General features: G+C 37.1%; 1 protein-coding gene across 1 annotated transcript in view; it reads left to right on the forward strand.

The window, feature by feature from the left end:
- Positions 1 to 17915, forward strand: part of LRMDA (leucine rich melanocyte differentiation associated) — a 673598-nt gene that overhangs the window by 357237 nt on the left and 298446 nt on the right. The window contains exon 3 of the mRNA XM_061344254.1: positions 9672 to 9798. Coding sequence (XP_061200238.1) covers positions 9672 to 9798 — 127 coding nt within the window. The remainder of the gene's footprint in view (positions 1 to 9671; positions 9799 to 17915) is intronic.

Raw genomic sequence — 17915 nt, forward strand, 5'->3', positions numbered from 1 at the left:
TTGCAGTTGGATAAAATTTATACTGAAAACTAGGCATCCGTCTTGCATATAATATCTTCTGTTTAAAATATGACACAAGCTACATAACTGACATCAAGGGGGTGGTAATCTGAGTGCTTACCCAAGTAGACTATTTTATTTTTCCTTATTTATTTTTCATCATCAAAGGAAGAAAGTAAAAACAAGAAAACATACACGCAAACAACAATGATGTTATTCTGCATGGTGTGTTTTCTAGCAGCCCTCAGTCAGGAGGATCTTTCTGCAATCCCCTTCTTCTTCCCTTTGTTTTTTTTCCCCTACCTAAAGGGAAAACAAGTTCTGCCTGGCCAAGTATTGTGTGTTATATGCACACATAAGGGTGTGTTCTTGCCCTTTGATTCTTAACAAAGAAATAGATTGTTGGTCTAATCCTACTGCTTTAAAAGTTAGGGCTGTTTTTTCTCTTGTTGACTCCTTTAGTATTTTCAGTCACAGATTCTGTCCCAATGTCTGGTAAGCTTCAGAAAGGGAGACACTGTTATGTGGCTAAATAATTAAAAGAAAAAGTGAAAATGGCTCTGTGTGTATATGCTACTCACTGTGAAAATGGTGGCGATTACTAGACTTTTTACACTGTTAATATAGCTAGGTAAAGTAAAATACTGTTAGAGTTTTAAATGTCTTTGAAAAGCGCTGATTGGTGCTGCAAAAGGTCATAACTTGGAGGTTATGGATATAGATGGAGAACAGTATGCAACATAACAAATCCCAGACCAAAGGGATTATTGCTGGCAACTTGTCATTCTGTGCTAGAAAGCTTTCGGGGTCTTTTTGCTTGCATTTTTTTTTCCTATGACTGCACTGGTAAATTTTTCATATTTGGTGGAAATACAGTTTGCAAAAGCAAATGAAATTACACCAAGTGCAAACACTTCTGGTGGTAAAAGATATTTCTCCACTGGGACTGAGAGTATATGGTTGTGCAGCCAAAACTTTTCTGTTGGAAATCGAGCCTGAATTCTCTTGGGTTACAATTAGAGGGTTATTTTGATTCTGAGGGTTGTTGGTAAAGCTATTGGTGTGTTGTGCGAATCGGTACAGGCTAAGATACCATGCAGAGGGGATAAAGAAGGTTAGGGAGACGAAAGGTAGGCAGCAGAAGGAAATAATAAATAAATAAATGGCAGTTACATGCTGTGTAACAAGTACTACAGTGTTTGTAGTATGGGCATATGTAGATCCCTGTAATTTTAAATTGTTATAAGGATATTCTTTATCATCAAGGGATTTGGTGTTATGTCCATTAACAATTCTCTGCTATCATGCTTGAGCAGTCTATTAGTCGTTCTCACTTCTTATGGCTGGTCACAAAGGCCAGTCCCCTTGCTTCTCTCTGCTTCATCTTTTTTATTAAGTTTATTAAAACTAGTCAGATTATACTTTCTTATGGCACAGGCTGTGCTTGGTCCATTCATTATGGTTTCTTATCTTGGCAGGCAATCTGAATTGAACGGCAGCTAGTCCATTATGCACATATGAAGCCCATCACTCCTCCAGCAATGGCCAATTCATCAAACATTTATCTTTTGCCCTCTGAGCAGTGCGTCAATTTGCTTGTCAATCCTCAGCCTTGGTTGTTGTGGAAGATGGGAGAAAAATTACTTTTCTTTTCCCACTTCTCACTGAACTCTAGTAGTCAAAATGGGTTTTACTCTACTCACTCTACAGGCTTGTTACTCCCCCATCTCTGTGCAAAAAGAGGAGGGGTCAGATTACTATCTGAATTGCAGAGTGATAGATTGATCCAAGATACAGTAAAGCTTTCATTATGGCCTTGCCTTTGCACTTGAATTTGTTCATATTTCCATTATAAAACTGTTTTTTAGAGGGTTTATAAATATGTTCTCAACTTTGCACATGTAGCTGAGTGAGGTTTATAAGAATAAATACATTATAGGATTTTAGTTTTGGGGTTTTTTGGTTTTGGTTTTTTTTTTTTTTCTTCTTCTTTTTTTTTTTTTTTAAACCAGGTAAGTTATATTTCATAAACACTGGCTGCTGCTTTTGCTATTTCTCATCAGTAATACTTTCAGTTCTTTCAAGTTCAGGAAGTGGCAGTGTGTGCATTTTTTTCACTTACGCCATGTATTTTATTAGGACTGAATTCTGTGTTAAGATTGGGGAAAAAGCAAAATGAAGCAAGGGGCACATCAAAGTTTTTCTCTTAACTCCTCTAAGCTTATTATTATTCACTGAATACTTCCAAGAAATTATAGCAGAAAGATGTTCAAGTCCATACTTAAGAATATTACTCAAGTGCTGCTTCCATTGAACTGCAGAGACTTCCTACTGATGTCTTTTCCAGAAAGCTCTTTGGTAAAATACGCATGCATACAGCTACTTGCTCTCTGCTTGGTAATCTTTAGTTGTGTTTTGCAAACTGTATTTTGTTATATGATACTTGTTCAGCCACTAGATGACAAAGAGCACATTTTCTGTTTCATTTTATATATTTTAAAATATTTTATATGGCTTATGTGAAAACTGCTTTGCCACAGGTTGTAGTATTACACTGTCATTTTGTTTAAATTTGCACAAAATTTTAACAGTAATATCATAGAATCTTGGCATGTTTTATCCTAAAGATATAATAGGAAAACTTCAGCAAAAAAAGAAGCCTAACATTGAAGGATAAAGCTTGAGCTATATTAGTGGGATATGCGATTGAGTAGAGCTGTATTAGATACACATAGTGAAATCTGAGACTTTAAGAGGTTTATTGGAAGAGAAATTGAACCCCACCCCAGTCAGTCTGATTGCTTCAATGGCAGGGTTAGGCCAGAAAAATAAATCATCTTTTTTAATTTTATTCTTTGTTTTTTTTTTCCTTTTTTTTTTCTTCTTTCTTTTTTGACCTTAAGTCTTGGTACAAGAAAATGGTGGTTAACCAACTGAATGGTTGACTGATAAGGTTTTGTGAGCTACTGAAAACTGTGATTGGATATTTGTAGTTTATTTCACCAGGTAAATCCACCTGTGTGCAGTACAGCTATAACAGTCTTTTATCTTTATGGTACAGTTTCTTCTAATTTCATTGCCTAGACTTTGGATAAATAGGCTACATTCATCCATCTCAAATATATGTACCTCACTGAGCATCACCTGAAGGTCTGATTCACCTTCTGTGGTTGCCCATCGTTCGTTGCTGGCTGATAAGGAGTTATGAGTAAACTGGGCTTCTACAGATGGATGACATCAATCTGCGTTGTTGCTTTTCAGATAATTCTGAAATTTGAGGAGCTGATGCTTAATACCAAAGCCTCTCTCAAGAAGTCCTGTATTTCTGTTTTATAATTGGTAGGAAAGGGTTTGAAATGTAAATTTAACATTTAGAATTTAGAAGGCCTCCAAGGTGTCTTTATTTGTTTATTGATTCTACTTTTGTGTTTTCTTTGAGGTTTGGGGGTGGGTGGTGGCTTGTTAGGAATCGGGTGATCTGGGCTAATGTTTTCTTTTTTAAGTAATGGAATTTGCTGCATAAAAGTCAGAGCAAGGCTGTAAAGAACAGATGAAGATTCATGAATGCTCACCATTTTGATGTGCTTGCGTAGCTGTTAATTATGTTAGTTTGATAGTTGTGCAATATATTTTCATGTGAATCTTTTCTGATAATAAGGTGTCCTATGTAGGCTTGCACGCTTCCAGTGTATAAGAAAAGGGGGAAAAGAAGTGATGGGATTAATTTTATTGTCCGTCTGAAAGTCAAGTATGACCTTTATATGAAAAGACTCAGAAACTAATTGTAGATCTAGTTCATAACACAGCTTTAATATTTTCTGTCAGGGATCTTTTCTTCCCCCGTTTTTATTGTTTATTGAAAATCATACTTAATGATTCTGCTCAGTCGTTTCTTTCCATTTTCTCTTTTGCTTACCTTATGCACAGACTTGCCCTAAGTTTTATAGAAAGAGCTGCTTCCAGATATTTTCTATGTAACAACAGAAAGCTGGGAACAGATTGACTGGAAGTGATGCAAAATGCTACCTCTATATAACCTGTAAAATACTAACGTTCCCTCTGATGTTAAACAAAACAAAGCATTTAATGTTTTGGAAACATTAGTAAGTTTGCTCTCAACTGAACAGATTTTCATGATTCCTGTTTTGTGACTTGTCTGGTGTAACCTGGGGCCTGGCTCACACTAAAAATTTTGGTAGTTCTTTATTTTCACTTTATTTTTTGTTCTGCTTTGGTCCAGAAAACTGTCCATTGCATACTCAATTCTGTTTCCTTTTTGGATGTATGCAGAAAAATGGTTATAAACATTGAATAGACTTCAGAAAAGAACAGCTGTTATGCCTGAATACTGTAGAGGTCTGTTTTGGGGTTTTTTTGATGCTTTACTTGCTGTTTATCTGACATTACTGTCTCTGTGTGCAGGAAATACACAAACCTTAAATTTGCAGAGGCTTTGTGATTTTAATAACGAGAGCATTTTGGTGTTAGTGGATTTTTTTTTGGGGGGGGGGGTGTTCTATTTTTTCTATTTTTCCTGGAATTGGAATGAATTCTAGTCACTGTATTTTCTTTAAAATGGTTTGTTTATTTTTCCTGTATTCAGAGGTGAGAGTTGTGTTTGGAGCAGAACCCCTGAAAATAGGTTCGGGAGTAGAATTCTTACAAAGGTGTCAGCCGAAGTGAGTTTGCACAGAAGATTCACCAAACACCTTCCACCAGCAGAACAGACTTTGAACTGGCTTGGATTTTTCTCCATACCTGTATGCTATTTTTCAGATTCAGTAGAATTTAAAATTGAACAGGAATCAAAGCAAGTAAACCCAAAATGATGTTTTGCATTGCCAGGGAATTCTGCAAAATCTAAACTTACACATGTGTCTGTCTTATGCTTTTATATATATATAGCATTTATTTATTGCTCTTGGTTTTGTTTTGGTGAGGTTAAGTCAAAGGACTAGAAGTCAGAAGCTCTGGGTTTTATTTCTTGTCTCAGAAAATTGCTGGAGGTCACCTTTCGGTAGTCACTTAACCTCTTTCTGTTTTACTACAAAATGAAATTTTAAGCTCAGCAGGTTTTTGAAGAGTAATTCATTAATTAAAAAAAAAAAAAAAACAACAAACCAACAAAATGCTTTGTGCTACTTGGCGGGCAGGTGCTGGAGAAATAGAAATTATGTTTCTATGCTTTAAATACTGGAATTATCTAGTACTAGGGCTCTCATGTTGATTTGGCTCTCCTGTAAACTGTTAAAACATAAAAGACAAGAAAAAAGGTATTTTAAAAAGCTCTTGTTTCGTAGCAGCTCTGTCTTTAACTTCTGGTAATGGCCATCTCTTGTCAACAGAGTGCAAATCAATTTCAAGGCTAAAGCCAAACTCTCTCATTTACATATTGTTAACTACTCTCTCTTTTCGTGTTAAACAGGAGGAAAAAGTCATTAGATATGAGGCAGCTGTCTTATTAATGGAGGGGTGGGGTAAAAAGTGAAGAACATTTCTTTTTCAGCATATACTTCTGAACAGCTTGTTCTTCCCAACAAGGACAGTTGCAGAGTACTGAGGTTTGTCCATTACTTGAGAGGCTTCTGCTTTTTTTCATTTATAAAATGTGTTTTCATTGTCAAATATTACCGAAATGAAGAGCTGTGCTCTACTTTCATTGTAACTAAATCCCTGTCAGGCCAGAGGGACCATATGAAATAGTGTAGCTGACAATTGCCATGCATACACATAGAGAAAAAAAATTCTGCCATGGCATTCCTTTATGATTAAAACTTTGTTACAAACCATGAATGAATTATGGAAGAGAAAGCTGGAAGAAATCACACTGATTAGCCGAAGGACTTGGACAAAATGACATTTCTGAAACCTTTATATTCAAAAGGATTATTTACTGTCTGCTTACAGAACATCTTAAGTCGTTTTGCAGAGGGAGTCAGTTTCCTTTTAACACAGTGTTTTTGTAAGCTAATGAGGGCAAAGCGTGAGCCATAGGCAATGGTGCTGTGATATTAGCTGTGACAGGGAGCTTGATCATAATTATCTTAACGAGGATAGGGTTAATTACAGTGGAAACGTAAAAGTTTTTTCTGTTTGAATGAGGCGGCTCTGAATACGTTGTGATGTTTTGTCGGTTTGATGTGACTTTGGAAATTGCGATGGAAATCTCTTGGCAGCACTTGTTCTCCTCTGGGAGCAGAGTGTGAGGCCTGCAATGAGGTAACTGAGATGGTACCTGTGGGTGAGATAATGGGCAGCTTTCATGTCATTAGAGCAGGGAAAGGAACCTGCAGTACACCTTAGTGATGTTTATTAGCCTTTTGAAACGTGGGAAAACAGCTGCTTGCCACTGCCCCTTCAGTGCTGCTTGTACTATTGTGATGACATTGTGTGTTTGTTTTAATATACCAATACAGGGAGACATTTTTTTCTTCCGTGAACTATGAGAAAACAGTTCAGATTTAATTTTAAACTGGTTATTTTTCTTGGGGAATTTCCCTCTTTATACTTGTCTTTGAGGGTGTTTGTGTGCTTCTTGCTCTGCTGTGTATGTATATGCACTCCTTTTTTTGTAATGGAAATACATGGAGTGCATTAATATAATTCACCCTCATAAAAAATAAAAATGCCATTATTTTGTACTGATTTCTACCTTGGCTTCTCAAAATGCCTTCTATGTACTAGTTCATGATTGCAATCCTTTCTAATCCCGCATCTGCAGATGGGAAATTGAGGCACATAGAAGTTGTGGGACTTGCTGTAGTTTGTACCACAAAACCTATTGTGTGCATTGCACTTAACTTTTAAATTATGGAGTACAGCTGCTGGGCAATATTTCCTTATATATTATTATGGTAGAAATTGTCACATTGAATTTAGTAGCTAGTGTCACTGAATGATAGCAAACGCATTTTTTCACTTTTTGTTTCTTTACCAACAGTCTTAACAATTTTGTTTTGATGCTAGTTTTTTTTTCTTTTGTCTAAAATGAAAAAAATGAGAATTCTCTGAATAAAAAAATAACATATGGATGTAAATTTATGTTAATGGCTACACCCTCTCTCTGTACTGTGGCAGCCCCTCCCATTTCCCTGGACTCTGAATTTAGGTGATTAAATCACCAAGTGCACACTGCTCTGATGACATGAAAACAACAATTAATAAGCAACCCCCTGTGTAACACGGCTCCTTTTTAAGTGAGCAGCTAATAACATTACATGGCAAAAATTATCAAAACCAGACAGGTGTAAGGAGATTTGCGCACAATTTTCTCTGCCTATCTATAAAATTAGTACCCTTGTGTTCAGCCCAGGCTTGTGAAAGGAAGGCTGTTTCAATAGGCAACTCCCTCTAGTGTTTCAAGGCCTTTTGTCCCACTTCATGGCTTGTCATTTTGTTTTATGCCTCCCCTGCAGCAGTTTTGGATGTATGCTTTCTTCTCCTTGCCAGTTGCCAACCATTTGCAGATTCTCATGATAAGAGTATTATATTTGCATAACATAACTCAGGAACAATGTGTATTTTGATGCTGACACTGACCAGAGCCCAAGCAATGTTTTTTCACAAAGGACCTATTAACATCCCATAAGGCTCTGTGGTGTTGACAAGGAGGTGGCCTTCTCTGAACTCCTTTGGCAAGTCAAAGTCTTGCATTGAAATGTGAGGTTTGGAAATAATCCACTATTTATATAATAAAAGAGTATTTAAGGGGAATTTGCTAAACTAGGTTTGTAAAATAAACTGAAGTGAAAACTCATAACAGCTTGATAAACTCACTGCTACTTCTCTGGGTTATTTTGCCTTTTAAAGGTACTTAGGGGAAAGCACTGTCTGAAATGTTAGCTGATCTCTCTTCTGATCTTGACTTTGGCAAAACCAGGTCAGTTGTTCGAGCTTTCTAGCACACCTCTTAACCATGTACAGTTTATATAGATTGAATCGAGTTCTTATAAAACAGCTTGTTAAAGGCAAATGCAAAAAGTGTGATTGTTACTGTGGTGGTTGTTTCAGTATAATGTTTGAAATTGACTCTTTTGTTCTTTCAGCTTCAGAAATTGCAGTGGCAATTCATTGTAATTATATAGATAATGGCATAGGGTGTAGGCATGGCAAATTTTCTTGAGGTCTGGCTGCCCAGCATCAAAATGGCATTAGTAACAGTTGTACCTCCCTTTCAGAATGCCAGGTCAATAGACTGAGAGTGCTCTGAAGCCCTTGGACTGAAATACACTGTTTCAGTGTTGTGCAAATGTTACTTGAATATTCATAGTTTAGTGTACAGTACCCAGTGTAAAGGTCATGGACTTGATTGCTTCTGGTTGTTTGACCCCTCTAACTGTGATTTATAAGTAGTCAGTAAGTTGTATCTACAAAAGCAGCATCTTGTTTTTGTTGGGCAGATGAATGTTAAATTATCTAATTTGAAACCCATATACTTTCTATAATATTTGTATTTTTCTCCAGTAGTAGTGCCTGTAAGACTCTAACAGAGACTTTGGTTGGATTTTGATCTTTGCCAAAAGGGGGGGGGGGGGAGGGAAATCATATATATATAGTATAAATGTCATTCGAAACTGAATAAATAGTATAGACTGCATCTCCCTTATTCATCACATTTTATGAAACAGCCAGGAGATACAGTGATGATCTTCCCACTGGTAGGCATAGTAGATCAGCTGTCAAGTCATGCAGTCTCAGCATATCTTTAGGTGTCTGGTAGGTGAATGAGCTGTGAATGCGTGTCTGTGTGTATGTTCAGTATACCATGTGTCTTAGTTGATAAATGTGTGGGTTTGTTGTTTATTTTTTTTTTTTTTCCTGTTAGAATGTGCAGGCATTAAGAATTGAGTTTGGAATAGATGCCTTAACAAGGTACCAAAGTGTTCTTTTAATTTTTTAACTTGTACTTTGCTATCAGAGGAATGAATACCTCCAGAACCTTGTTTATTTACAAGCCATCATCTGCACTTCCATGTTGTGAAATGCTCCTTTTAAAAGCCACTCTCTGCAGTCTGACCTGTGGCTTGTCAGTGGGACAGTATGTTCTGAAAAGAAAGTAAATGCCTTTTCTGTCTGGAGTAATTCTGCATTTTATTTTGTAGAGGACATTTTATTTTGTTTGCAGGGACTCAAGAAGCAAATTAAGTGGTTAATAAAAAGGAAAAAAAAAATCCTTTCTCCATTTCCTATTATTGCATGTAAGGTAACTGCTAAGAAATGATACTTGAAGTTGTATTTATTATTGTTAGCGGGGTATGATATTTCTTGGCAGAAATGATGGATGACAACTTAAATTTGTGTCCAGGGAATGAAGGTGAACTGTGACAGAGTTATTTATCTTGGGAATGGAGGTTAGGGTCAGGCGAGGCTGGGTGCCTCAAGGCACAAGACATTGACAAATTCATCCTGCAGGCCCCATATCTGAAGCCTTTTGTTTTGGATCCTGGCTACTCACTAAGTGACCCCCATCCTTCATGCTGCCAGTATGTGAAGGATGTGTTGCAGTGCCAGCACTCCCCTTGCCACTAATGCTTGTCATTCACCCTTCTGACAGGCCCAAACCAAAACTATTCCCACTCCTGAAAGGGAAGGTTAAAATATTTATTTCAGCTCATAATGGCCTCCCTGATTTAGTGGAATATCATTTTTCCTGTTGCCTCTGTCGTTTGCAGGTCACTAGAAGGACTGAAAACATTCAGTTACTTGGAAGAGCTGATCTTGGACAACAATCTACTCGGAAATGACCTTCTGTTACCCAAGTTACCCCACCTCCATACCTTAACGCTCAACAAGAACCAAATATCCTTTCAAAGAAGTACCTGCAAAATGTCAAATGAGTTTTATGTGTCAGCCAAATTAAAGCATGTGAAATATAGTTCATGTGCAGACAAAGCATTCTCTCGTTTGGCACCTGGAATACTTCATGGTAATTTATTATAGGTCATTCATAAATGAAATGCACCATTATATCTTCCTGTTGCTCCATTTTAGTGAGAGATCTAAGTTATGGCTCTGAAGAAATCTTTCTAATAGATAAAATAGAGAAAGAAAATAATGTCAGTGCTTCCAGTGTGCTGCAGTTCCTGTGTTTGCTTGGGGTTCTGTTGCAGGCTGACCTCTAGTGGAATAGCGAGTGCAGTGAAACGCTATTAAGTTCTTACACTTTAAATAGCTCTTAAAACGTTAAAGTAAAATAAAATAATAATAAAACCCCCACAAACAACAAGAAATGTATACCTTTCTCTATTTTAATGAAGGTGATAATATACACGATTTGGTAGCTGCTGTGCAACCGCAGCTGTAAAAGCAAGTCACTGTGTTCTTGGTGTTCCAACTTTGAATAAATTCCATAAAATGCTGTCCAAATCAAGGTCTTGATACAATAAAGTATTTAGATGGGTGGTTAAGACCATTTATAAACAGTCAGTCACTTGTTCCTATGCCCAAAGATAGTGCCTGCTTAAGTTTATTCAGAATAAATATTTCAGTATTTGCCTAAGTACTCTGCTGAGTCAGAGCTCCTAGTCTGTAGGCTTATAGATAATGGTCTCTAAAAACTAATTATCTGCAAGGGCTGGGCATAGAATTGATTATTAAAAAATTTCCCATACTTTGGCCCTTCTGTAGATTTGTGTAATACATGGTTTTACAAAAGTGAAGGGCAATCAAATTGTTGCCAAAAGGCCAACTGAGGCCTGCAGAGTCTTACAGCACAGACCATGAAAGACTTTTCCTTGTAATTGCAGCATAAGGACAAGGCTGCTCAACTGCAGGCTTTTATTACAGACAATGTAAACAGAGAGCAATTTACCTCCTACTAGAGCAGAATCCTCCTACTGAGGAGAATAAAAATAACTGCAGATTCTGTGATTTCTGCACTTATTTTTTGACTTTATAAATAAATAGAAATCAGCAGAGTAACTTTTATTCTCGGCGCCCAGGAAATTTGCCAAGAGTGTCTCTTAAGCAGTAACTATCATTATTGTACTAGGTATTTGGCTAGATTTCTGGTTAATGCCAGGATTCTGTGGGTTGGATTCCAGTAACTGCTTTTATTGTTTATTTGCCATGGTAAAATGCCATGGTAAAATCTGAACTGATAAAGAATGTAAAGGAACGTTTTTGCTGATGCTATGTGTGGTGGTATGTCTGGTGTATCATATTTCTTCCTACAAAGCATGAAATGTAAATTTGGCCATAAGACCCAAGAACATGTGAGTATATTTGTTGTTTGAGGAGGTGTCAAGGACGAGCTTTGCATTTGTGAAAAGCAGGTGTATTCAATAAGAACTTGGTGAACAAAATCAGAGGGAAAAAATTATCCCATTGGTAGTATTCTTTAAAGAGTTCCTGCTGGTATCACAGACATACTTAAAATACTGTTGTCAAGTGAGTAAGCTCTCAAAGGCAATGATAACTTGATAAGAAGGATTTGATCTGTTCTGGGATTATTTTTTTTTTTTTTTTTATTCAGTCTTGAAACTATGAAGTTAGAGCTTTGAGGCTATTGAGCTATCCTGGTTCTGGAAATAATGTATGCATTTTGTAGTGTGCTGACAATAATTTAATAGATGAGTTACAGAAATGCTTGTTAAACACCTAATGTATACAAACTGCCCAGAGAAGAGAAAATAACTGTTGTCCATCATTGACATTTTGAACCGTAGGGAGGATCTCTTGTAAGAAAGATACAGCAGTCTTCAGAAGCATGAAGACCTTCCAAATTCCTGTTTTCAGTGTGTATACCTGTTTGAAAAAGGTCTCTTTTGAACTTGAACCACTTCTATTAATGAATGCTTTCTCTATAGAATTCTTTGAAAAATGTTAAAAAAAAAAAGTACATTTAATAGAATAATGAAATACATCACAGGTTGCACTACAGGAAGGACACAGGGAGCACAGAATACTCGTATGAAACAAAACTTCAACTGGTGGAATATTACCATGTATACATAAATGTCTACATTATATATACATATGGACAGAGAGATATGAAAACAAACAAAAAGGCAAACTGACCCCTGTGAAAACTGGAATAACACGTAAACTTTAAAACTCATATGAGTATCTCTTATTATTATGGTGCTCTTTGCTATTTCTCATTTTAGTTTGGCTTAATTTTGATCCAGATCCTGCTTTGATAGCTTTGATATGTGGGTCACTTATTGTGTGGCATTGTATGTGTAATAACACTTGGTCCCTCCTGATATAATGTCTGGATACAATCTGCAAATGTGAAAGCTTATCTCTAAATCAAGTAAACACTTAGAACAATCAACTGATATTTTTTTCTTCAAATACTCGTTTGAGTATTTCAGTTACAGTTAGGCCACTACCATTTTTCTACTAGAAGTGGAAGAAGAAAAATTAAATATTACTATTTTAAATACAGTTTCCTAGTGTTATACCTCAGCTTTTCTGTGATGTGTAACCTGTTGACAATATTTTAAAATGCAACCCATATAATTATAGTACAGAAAGGATAGTTATCAATATTGTGCATACTGGATTACATTTCTCTAACATTTTTTTTTCACTTGTGCTCTATGTTTCCTCAAAAGTCTGATTTACCTTTGGAAAACACATCACCTTAGTTCCTCTATCAGACACACAATGGGTAGCAGAAAGCAGTACAGACATGCTGAAAGGAAGGGATATTATCCAGAGGGACCTTGACAAGTTTGAGAGGTGGGTCTGTGCAAACCTCATGAAGTTCAACAAGGCTAAGTGCAAGGTCCTGCACCTGAGTCAGGGCAATCCCAAGCACAAATAGAGGCTGGGCAGAGATTGGATTGGAAGCAGTCTTGCCAACAAAGTTTTGGGGGTAGTGGTAGACAAGAAGCTTGACATCAGCTGGTAGTGTGTGCTTGCAACAGAGAAGCCAACCATATGCTGGGCTGCATCAAAAGGACAGTGACCAGCAGGTTGAGGGATTTTCCCCCTGTACTCCCTTATGGCTGGACCCCACCTGCAGTTCTGCATCCAGCTCTGGGGCCCCCAACACAAGAGGGACATGGAACTGTTGGAGAAAGTCCACAGGAGGGCCACAAAGATGCTCGGAGGGTGGAGCACCTCTCCTATGAAGACAGGCTTAGGGAGATGGGGTTGTTCAGCCTGCAGAAGAGAAGGCTGCATGGAGACCTTATAGCAGCCTTCCAGTACCTAAAGGGGGCCTAAAAAATAGGGAGAGGGACGTTTTACAAGAGCATGTAGTGACAGGACAAGGGGAATTGGCTTTAAGCTGACAGATGGCAAATTTAGATTAGATATTAGGAAGAAGTTATTTACTGTGATGGTGGTGACGCACTGGAACAGGTTGCTCAGAGAAGTTGTGGATGCCCCATCCCTGGCATTGTTCAAGGCCAGTTTGGGTGGGGCTTTGAGCAACCTGTTCTAGTGGAAGGTATCCCTGCCCATGGCAGGAGGGTTGGGACTACTCGATGTTTAAGGTCCTTTACAACCCAAACCATTCTATGATTCTGTGGTAAGACGGGTGGTAGATAGGAAGTTGGTTTTGGAAGAGCAGTTATCACTACACTCACCTATGCCTGTAGTGGTAAGCCTCATTTCTCCTTTTCACTGTGTTGACTAGATACTAAGAACCAGTCACAGAAATTCTAAATAGATTTATTCATCTGTATGTGTTACATCAGTGTGAAGTTTCATGACTTTTCACTGTGCTTGCCATGGCTGGCATTACGGTTGGACTGTACAGTGTAGGCATTTCAATTTCCTTTACACTTCAGTCTTTTTAGTATTTGGTAAAACTACTCAAAAGGGTAGCAGTTATAATTTGTCAAATATATATAAATGTATGCTGAAAATTAGATGGTGTTCACTGCCTCACTGCAAAGTAGACAAGTCTGATAATGAATGAGACCTGTGATTCTCTGAAGTAAAAGCCCTATTACTTTACTTAGTCCAGTGAGCTGGTCATCCATTAAACATACATTCTATATACTTCTGAAGAACTGACATCAAAATTAGTTTACAATAAAAGTGTTGAATGTAGATGTAGAATTCAGGTGTTGAATCTAGGTCTAGGTTTTTAATGGTTTAGAAGAAATCCAAAATTAGTTAGAGCTGGGCAGAATTCTGTTAGTGGTATATATGTTACGTATGGCAAGATAAGTAATCAGTATGGTTCAGATCTAAGGATTATATGTTCTTGAGCCTTTGAAAACAGCATGGATAGAGTACCTTAACTGAAGAATGTACCAATAAGTATTTGTGGTATAATCTGTCTTCACAAAGGTCTCATCATAATGCCTAACAGTTACAGCTTTATTTAACCCCCAAACTGTAGACTGTAACTTATTTTGCCTTTGTGCTTGTTCCTACATTGTCCTGAAGTGCTTGAAGGCCTAGAAGGCCCAGTCTGACCAGAATCTCACTAGGTTAAGTGCTGAAGACATCATGTTTAGGTTGAATGAGTAAGTTCCAGACATAAATCGTCTCATATTATGTGCAGTTCCCTATCTCTGCTAAACAAATATGTAAGCTGAAATGATTGCTGTTATGTACACACACACAGAGCAGTCTTTTTGTATATATGTCTGAGCAATCCATGCCGTAGTTGTGGATTTGACTAAATCTGAATGTTGCTTGTTGGACAACTGCAGGACCTGATGAGCTGAATATCTTTCTTGTAGAATAAAATGACCTGAAATAAAAATTAAGTAATATAAATGTCTAATGCCAAATGCCAAACATCTGTGGAAGAGGGAGGTAATTTTCAGTCCAGGTGATTCCTTATCCTGTTCTACAGCAGTGCTCAGACGGGTTGAACTCCGTATGTCAGAACTTTAAAGAAAATTGTGAGCAGCTGCTTTATGCTTGATCATTTCTGTGCTGCTTTGGGAACCTTAAGCAATATTTGGACAGAATAGTGTTTAAAAAAAAGGTAAAAGTCCAAACAAAAACAAACCTTGAAAAAAAGGGACATATGGTTTCAGGATGGAAGTCTCTAGTCAACCAGAAATATAATTTGATTACAGGAATAGAAATATATCTCCTTTTTCTCACATTTGTGTACCTAACAGTGTTGAAACCTGGTCTTCAATCCTGCAGCTTTGGAACCATGGGCTTTCTGAAATACCCCTAAATGTACTGGCAGCTCTGGCTACACACAGAAAACTAATGCTGCTCCAGTAGGCAGAATGGGATTTTTTTCCCCAAGTATTCAGTATGCAGGAAGCTCTCCATGAGATATATGGACTTAGTTAATTGCAAACTGTGCTACAACTTTTCTTTCTTGAGTAAAATGGTTTTAAAATCAGTGAACAAGTCCTTATCTCAAGGCCTTATCTCCCTACCAGAAAGGTTTCAGGCCAGAACATGGCATACAAATGACTGTGTGTGACATCCTATTGCACATAGAGAAGGGGAAAATGTATACTTGCATATTGCAAGCTATTTCTGTGGGTATCCAACCTTGAAGACCTAGCACATTCTAATGGAAAAGCGTTCAGGTGGCAAAGATCTTTTCACACTGCATTCAGATGAGAATTGGTAACTTCTGCTTCAAGGCTATTTTGCCTGTGGAATAGCTTGTGATTGCTACATCATGTTTGTGATAAATTTAATTGAAGCAAATGTTTCAAATGGTAATAAATATAGATACCCTGTTCATTTATGACTCTGGTAGAAGTGCTGTCCAGCTGTTTTAATGTTAGGTTGATTGCAGCACTTGCATGACAGATGGTTAGTTGGCAGAAGACTTTTGAATGACAGTTTGGGGTCTTTCTATGTAGTGGTCTGTAATTCTGTGTGATATTTCTGATATTCTCTTTATATTAAAAAGTATTTTGAATGTGAAATTGGTTGCTCTGTACTTTGTCACTTTGCTTCTGAGAACTTCCAAAAGCAGTAATCATAGAAGGTCATTAACACAAAAAGCTGTCCTGTGACTCTTCTGGGGAAGTGGGATGGCTAAAAATTTGAAGACTATGTAGAACTTTTTGAAAGAAAATGGTGGAGCAACTTGGAAAGCACTGAGAGAGATCAAGAGTGGTTACTTTTCTTATAAAGTTAATGCATTTGAGTGTGTGACTAGGAAAAATTGCTGGCAGAGAAAAAGGTTACAGAAAGAAATCCCAGATTCTCTTGCATACTTCATACTATATGAAAAAAAATAGAGTCGTGAGATAGTAAATACGTATAGATTTGTTTGGATAGTTATAGGTTAGCATAGCCTTTCTATAGAGTTACATAAAATAATTTCATTTGAAAACTGTTATCAAAGGTTATGTTTCTGCGTAGGTTTGACCAGCAGTTGTTCCTGAGCAACAACCATGCATATGGTTATGCCAAGAATACCAATAAGAGAGGAAGCTGTATGGCATTTTGGCATGACCAGCATTAGTCCTCAGTACTTAAAGCAGCTGGGCCCTTATATTAACCTATATAAAGGATTCATGCAGCATCTGTACCCTGGATACGTGCTGGAGGGACTGTTGAAAGGACACAGTTAAAGAGTCTCTTGAGAATACAGAGGTCTGGAATAGTGGAACATGTAAGACATCATCCAATATTTTCTGTGTACATTCTGTGTGTATTTTCTAATGTGCACAGCCTCTTAAAAGTATAAGAGAATGGTAATTGTATTATGCTAGCTGTAACAAGACACAGGTCAACATCAAAATGTCTGTCCCTGCTTGTGAGGTTCTCCTAAAATTTACTAAGCAAAGTAACATTATACTATCCATTTGGAGTTTACACCTTTGACATTGTTCAACCATAATATTCTCTAGGGACAATGTAACTTTTAAATCACAGCAATCCTTCCTTGGTAGTAGTCTGGAATACTGTGGAACTAATCCTTGAAGGCTTTGTAATGAGCAACAGTCCTGCTAGCACTAGAATTTTAATGCAGGCTACAGGATTTTCTACAAAACAAACAAACAAAAATATTATGATCTTGCATAGGCAGTTAATTCTTAGCCAGATAAGGGAGGTACATAATTTGCTTTGGATTTTGCTTATTCTTTTTGTATTCTGGAGAACTTCAGAAGCTGTGGTATTGGGTACCAGATAATGAGTGAAAATAGACAAGACAGAACATTCTCGTTTGTAGGGTATTTTTGATTACGTAAAACTATTTTGCACTCCAGCTAAGCTGGACCTACCATAGTACTATATTTTCTAAATAATTATATTGCTAATGTCTTAATGTTGCTGGTAGCATTTGCTTTTCTGAACAGAAAATATGGTGACATGGTTGTGTGTGCATGTGCATATGTATGCTGTGAACAGTCTACTGTAAATATCCATGTGCAAGTGTAACATAATGATGAGGCATAAAAAAGTTAATCTGAGTGTTTCCCAGATGTGAAACTAGGAATAGTACAAGAAATCAGTATAGGCTTTTGATGAGATAGAATTTTAAAGCATGTCTAGTATGTTTCTGTGAGCTATTTATGGAGGCCAGGTTGTGTTTTTGGAGGGGCCATTGTTCTGTATAATTGATGAGAAGGAAAGATTTAGCTAAAGAGCTAAAGAGTTTAAGATTTTTGTTACAAATTTTTATTTTAGTCAATACCTGTTAAAGAGGCATCAATAGATTGTTAGTGATGACACTGTTGAATTAAGAGGTGGAATCACTACACTAAGGTACTTTAATTGTCATCACAGTGACACTTTCAACCAGTTTTCAAACAATAGACTGTAGTGTAGTCTTTGCATCACTGTTATGTATTCACCTGGTGAAATGGTGACTTTAGAAGGATCAGTTCGGGGCTGTTGTCAAAGAAATTTAAATAAATAAAATTTAACTAGCACTGTTGATGCATTTAACTGTGGTTTTCCTATTTGGAGGAGATGGAACTGAAATTGATCTTAGAAATGGCACAGCAGGATTTTGCAACTCTTTGGGTCTGATTGCAACAGTATAGCACTCCTTAGGCTGCCACAATGAA

The sequence above is a fragment of the Neopsephotus bourkii genome, unplaced genomic scaffold (genome assembly GCF_033783945.1).
Source record: "Neopsephotus bourkii isolate Nb327-2 ecotype Australia unplaced genomic scaffold, CSIRO-AGI_Nbou_v1 NB_196, whole genome shotgun sequence".
In the NCBI taxonomy this organism is placed as follows: domain Eukaryota; kingdom Metazoa; phylum Chordata; class Aves; order Psittaciformes; family Psittacidae; genus Neopsephotus; species Neopsephotus bourkii.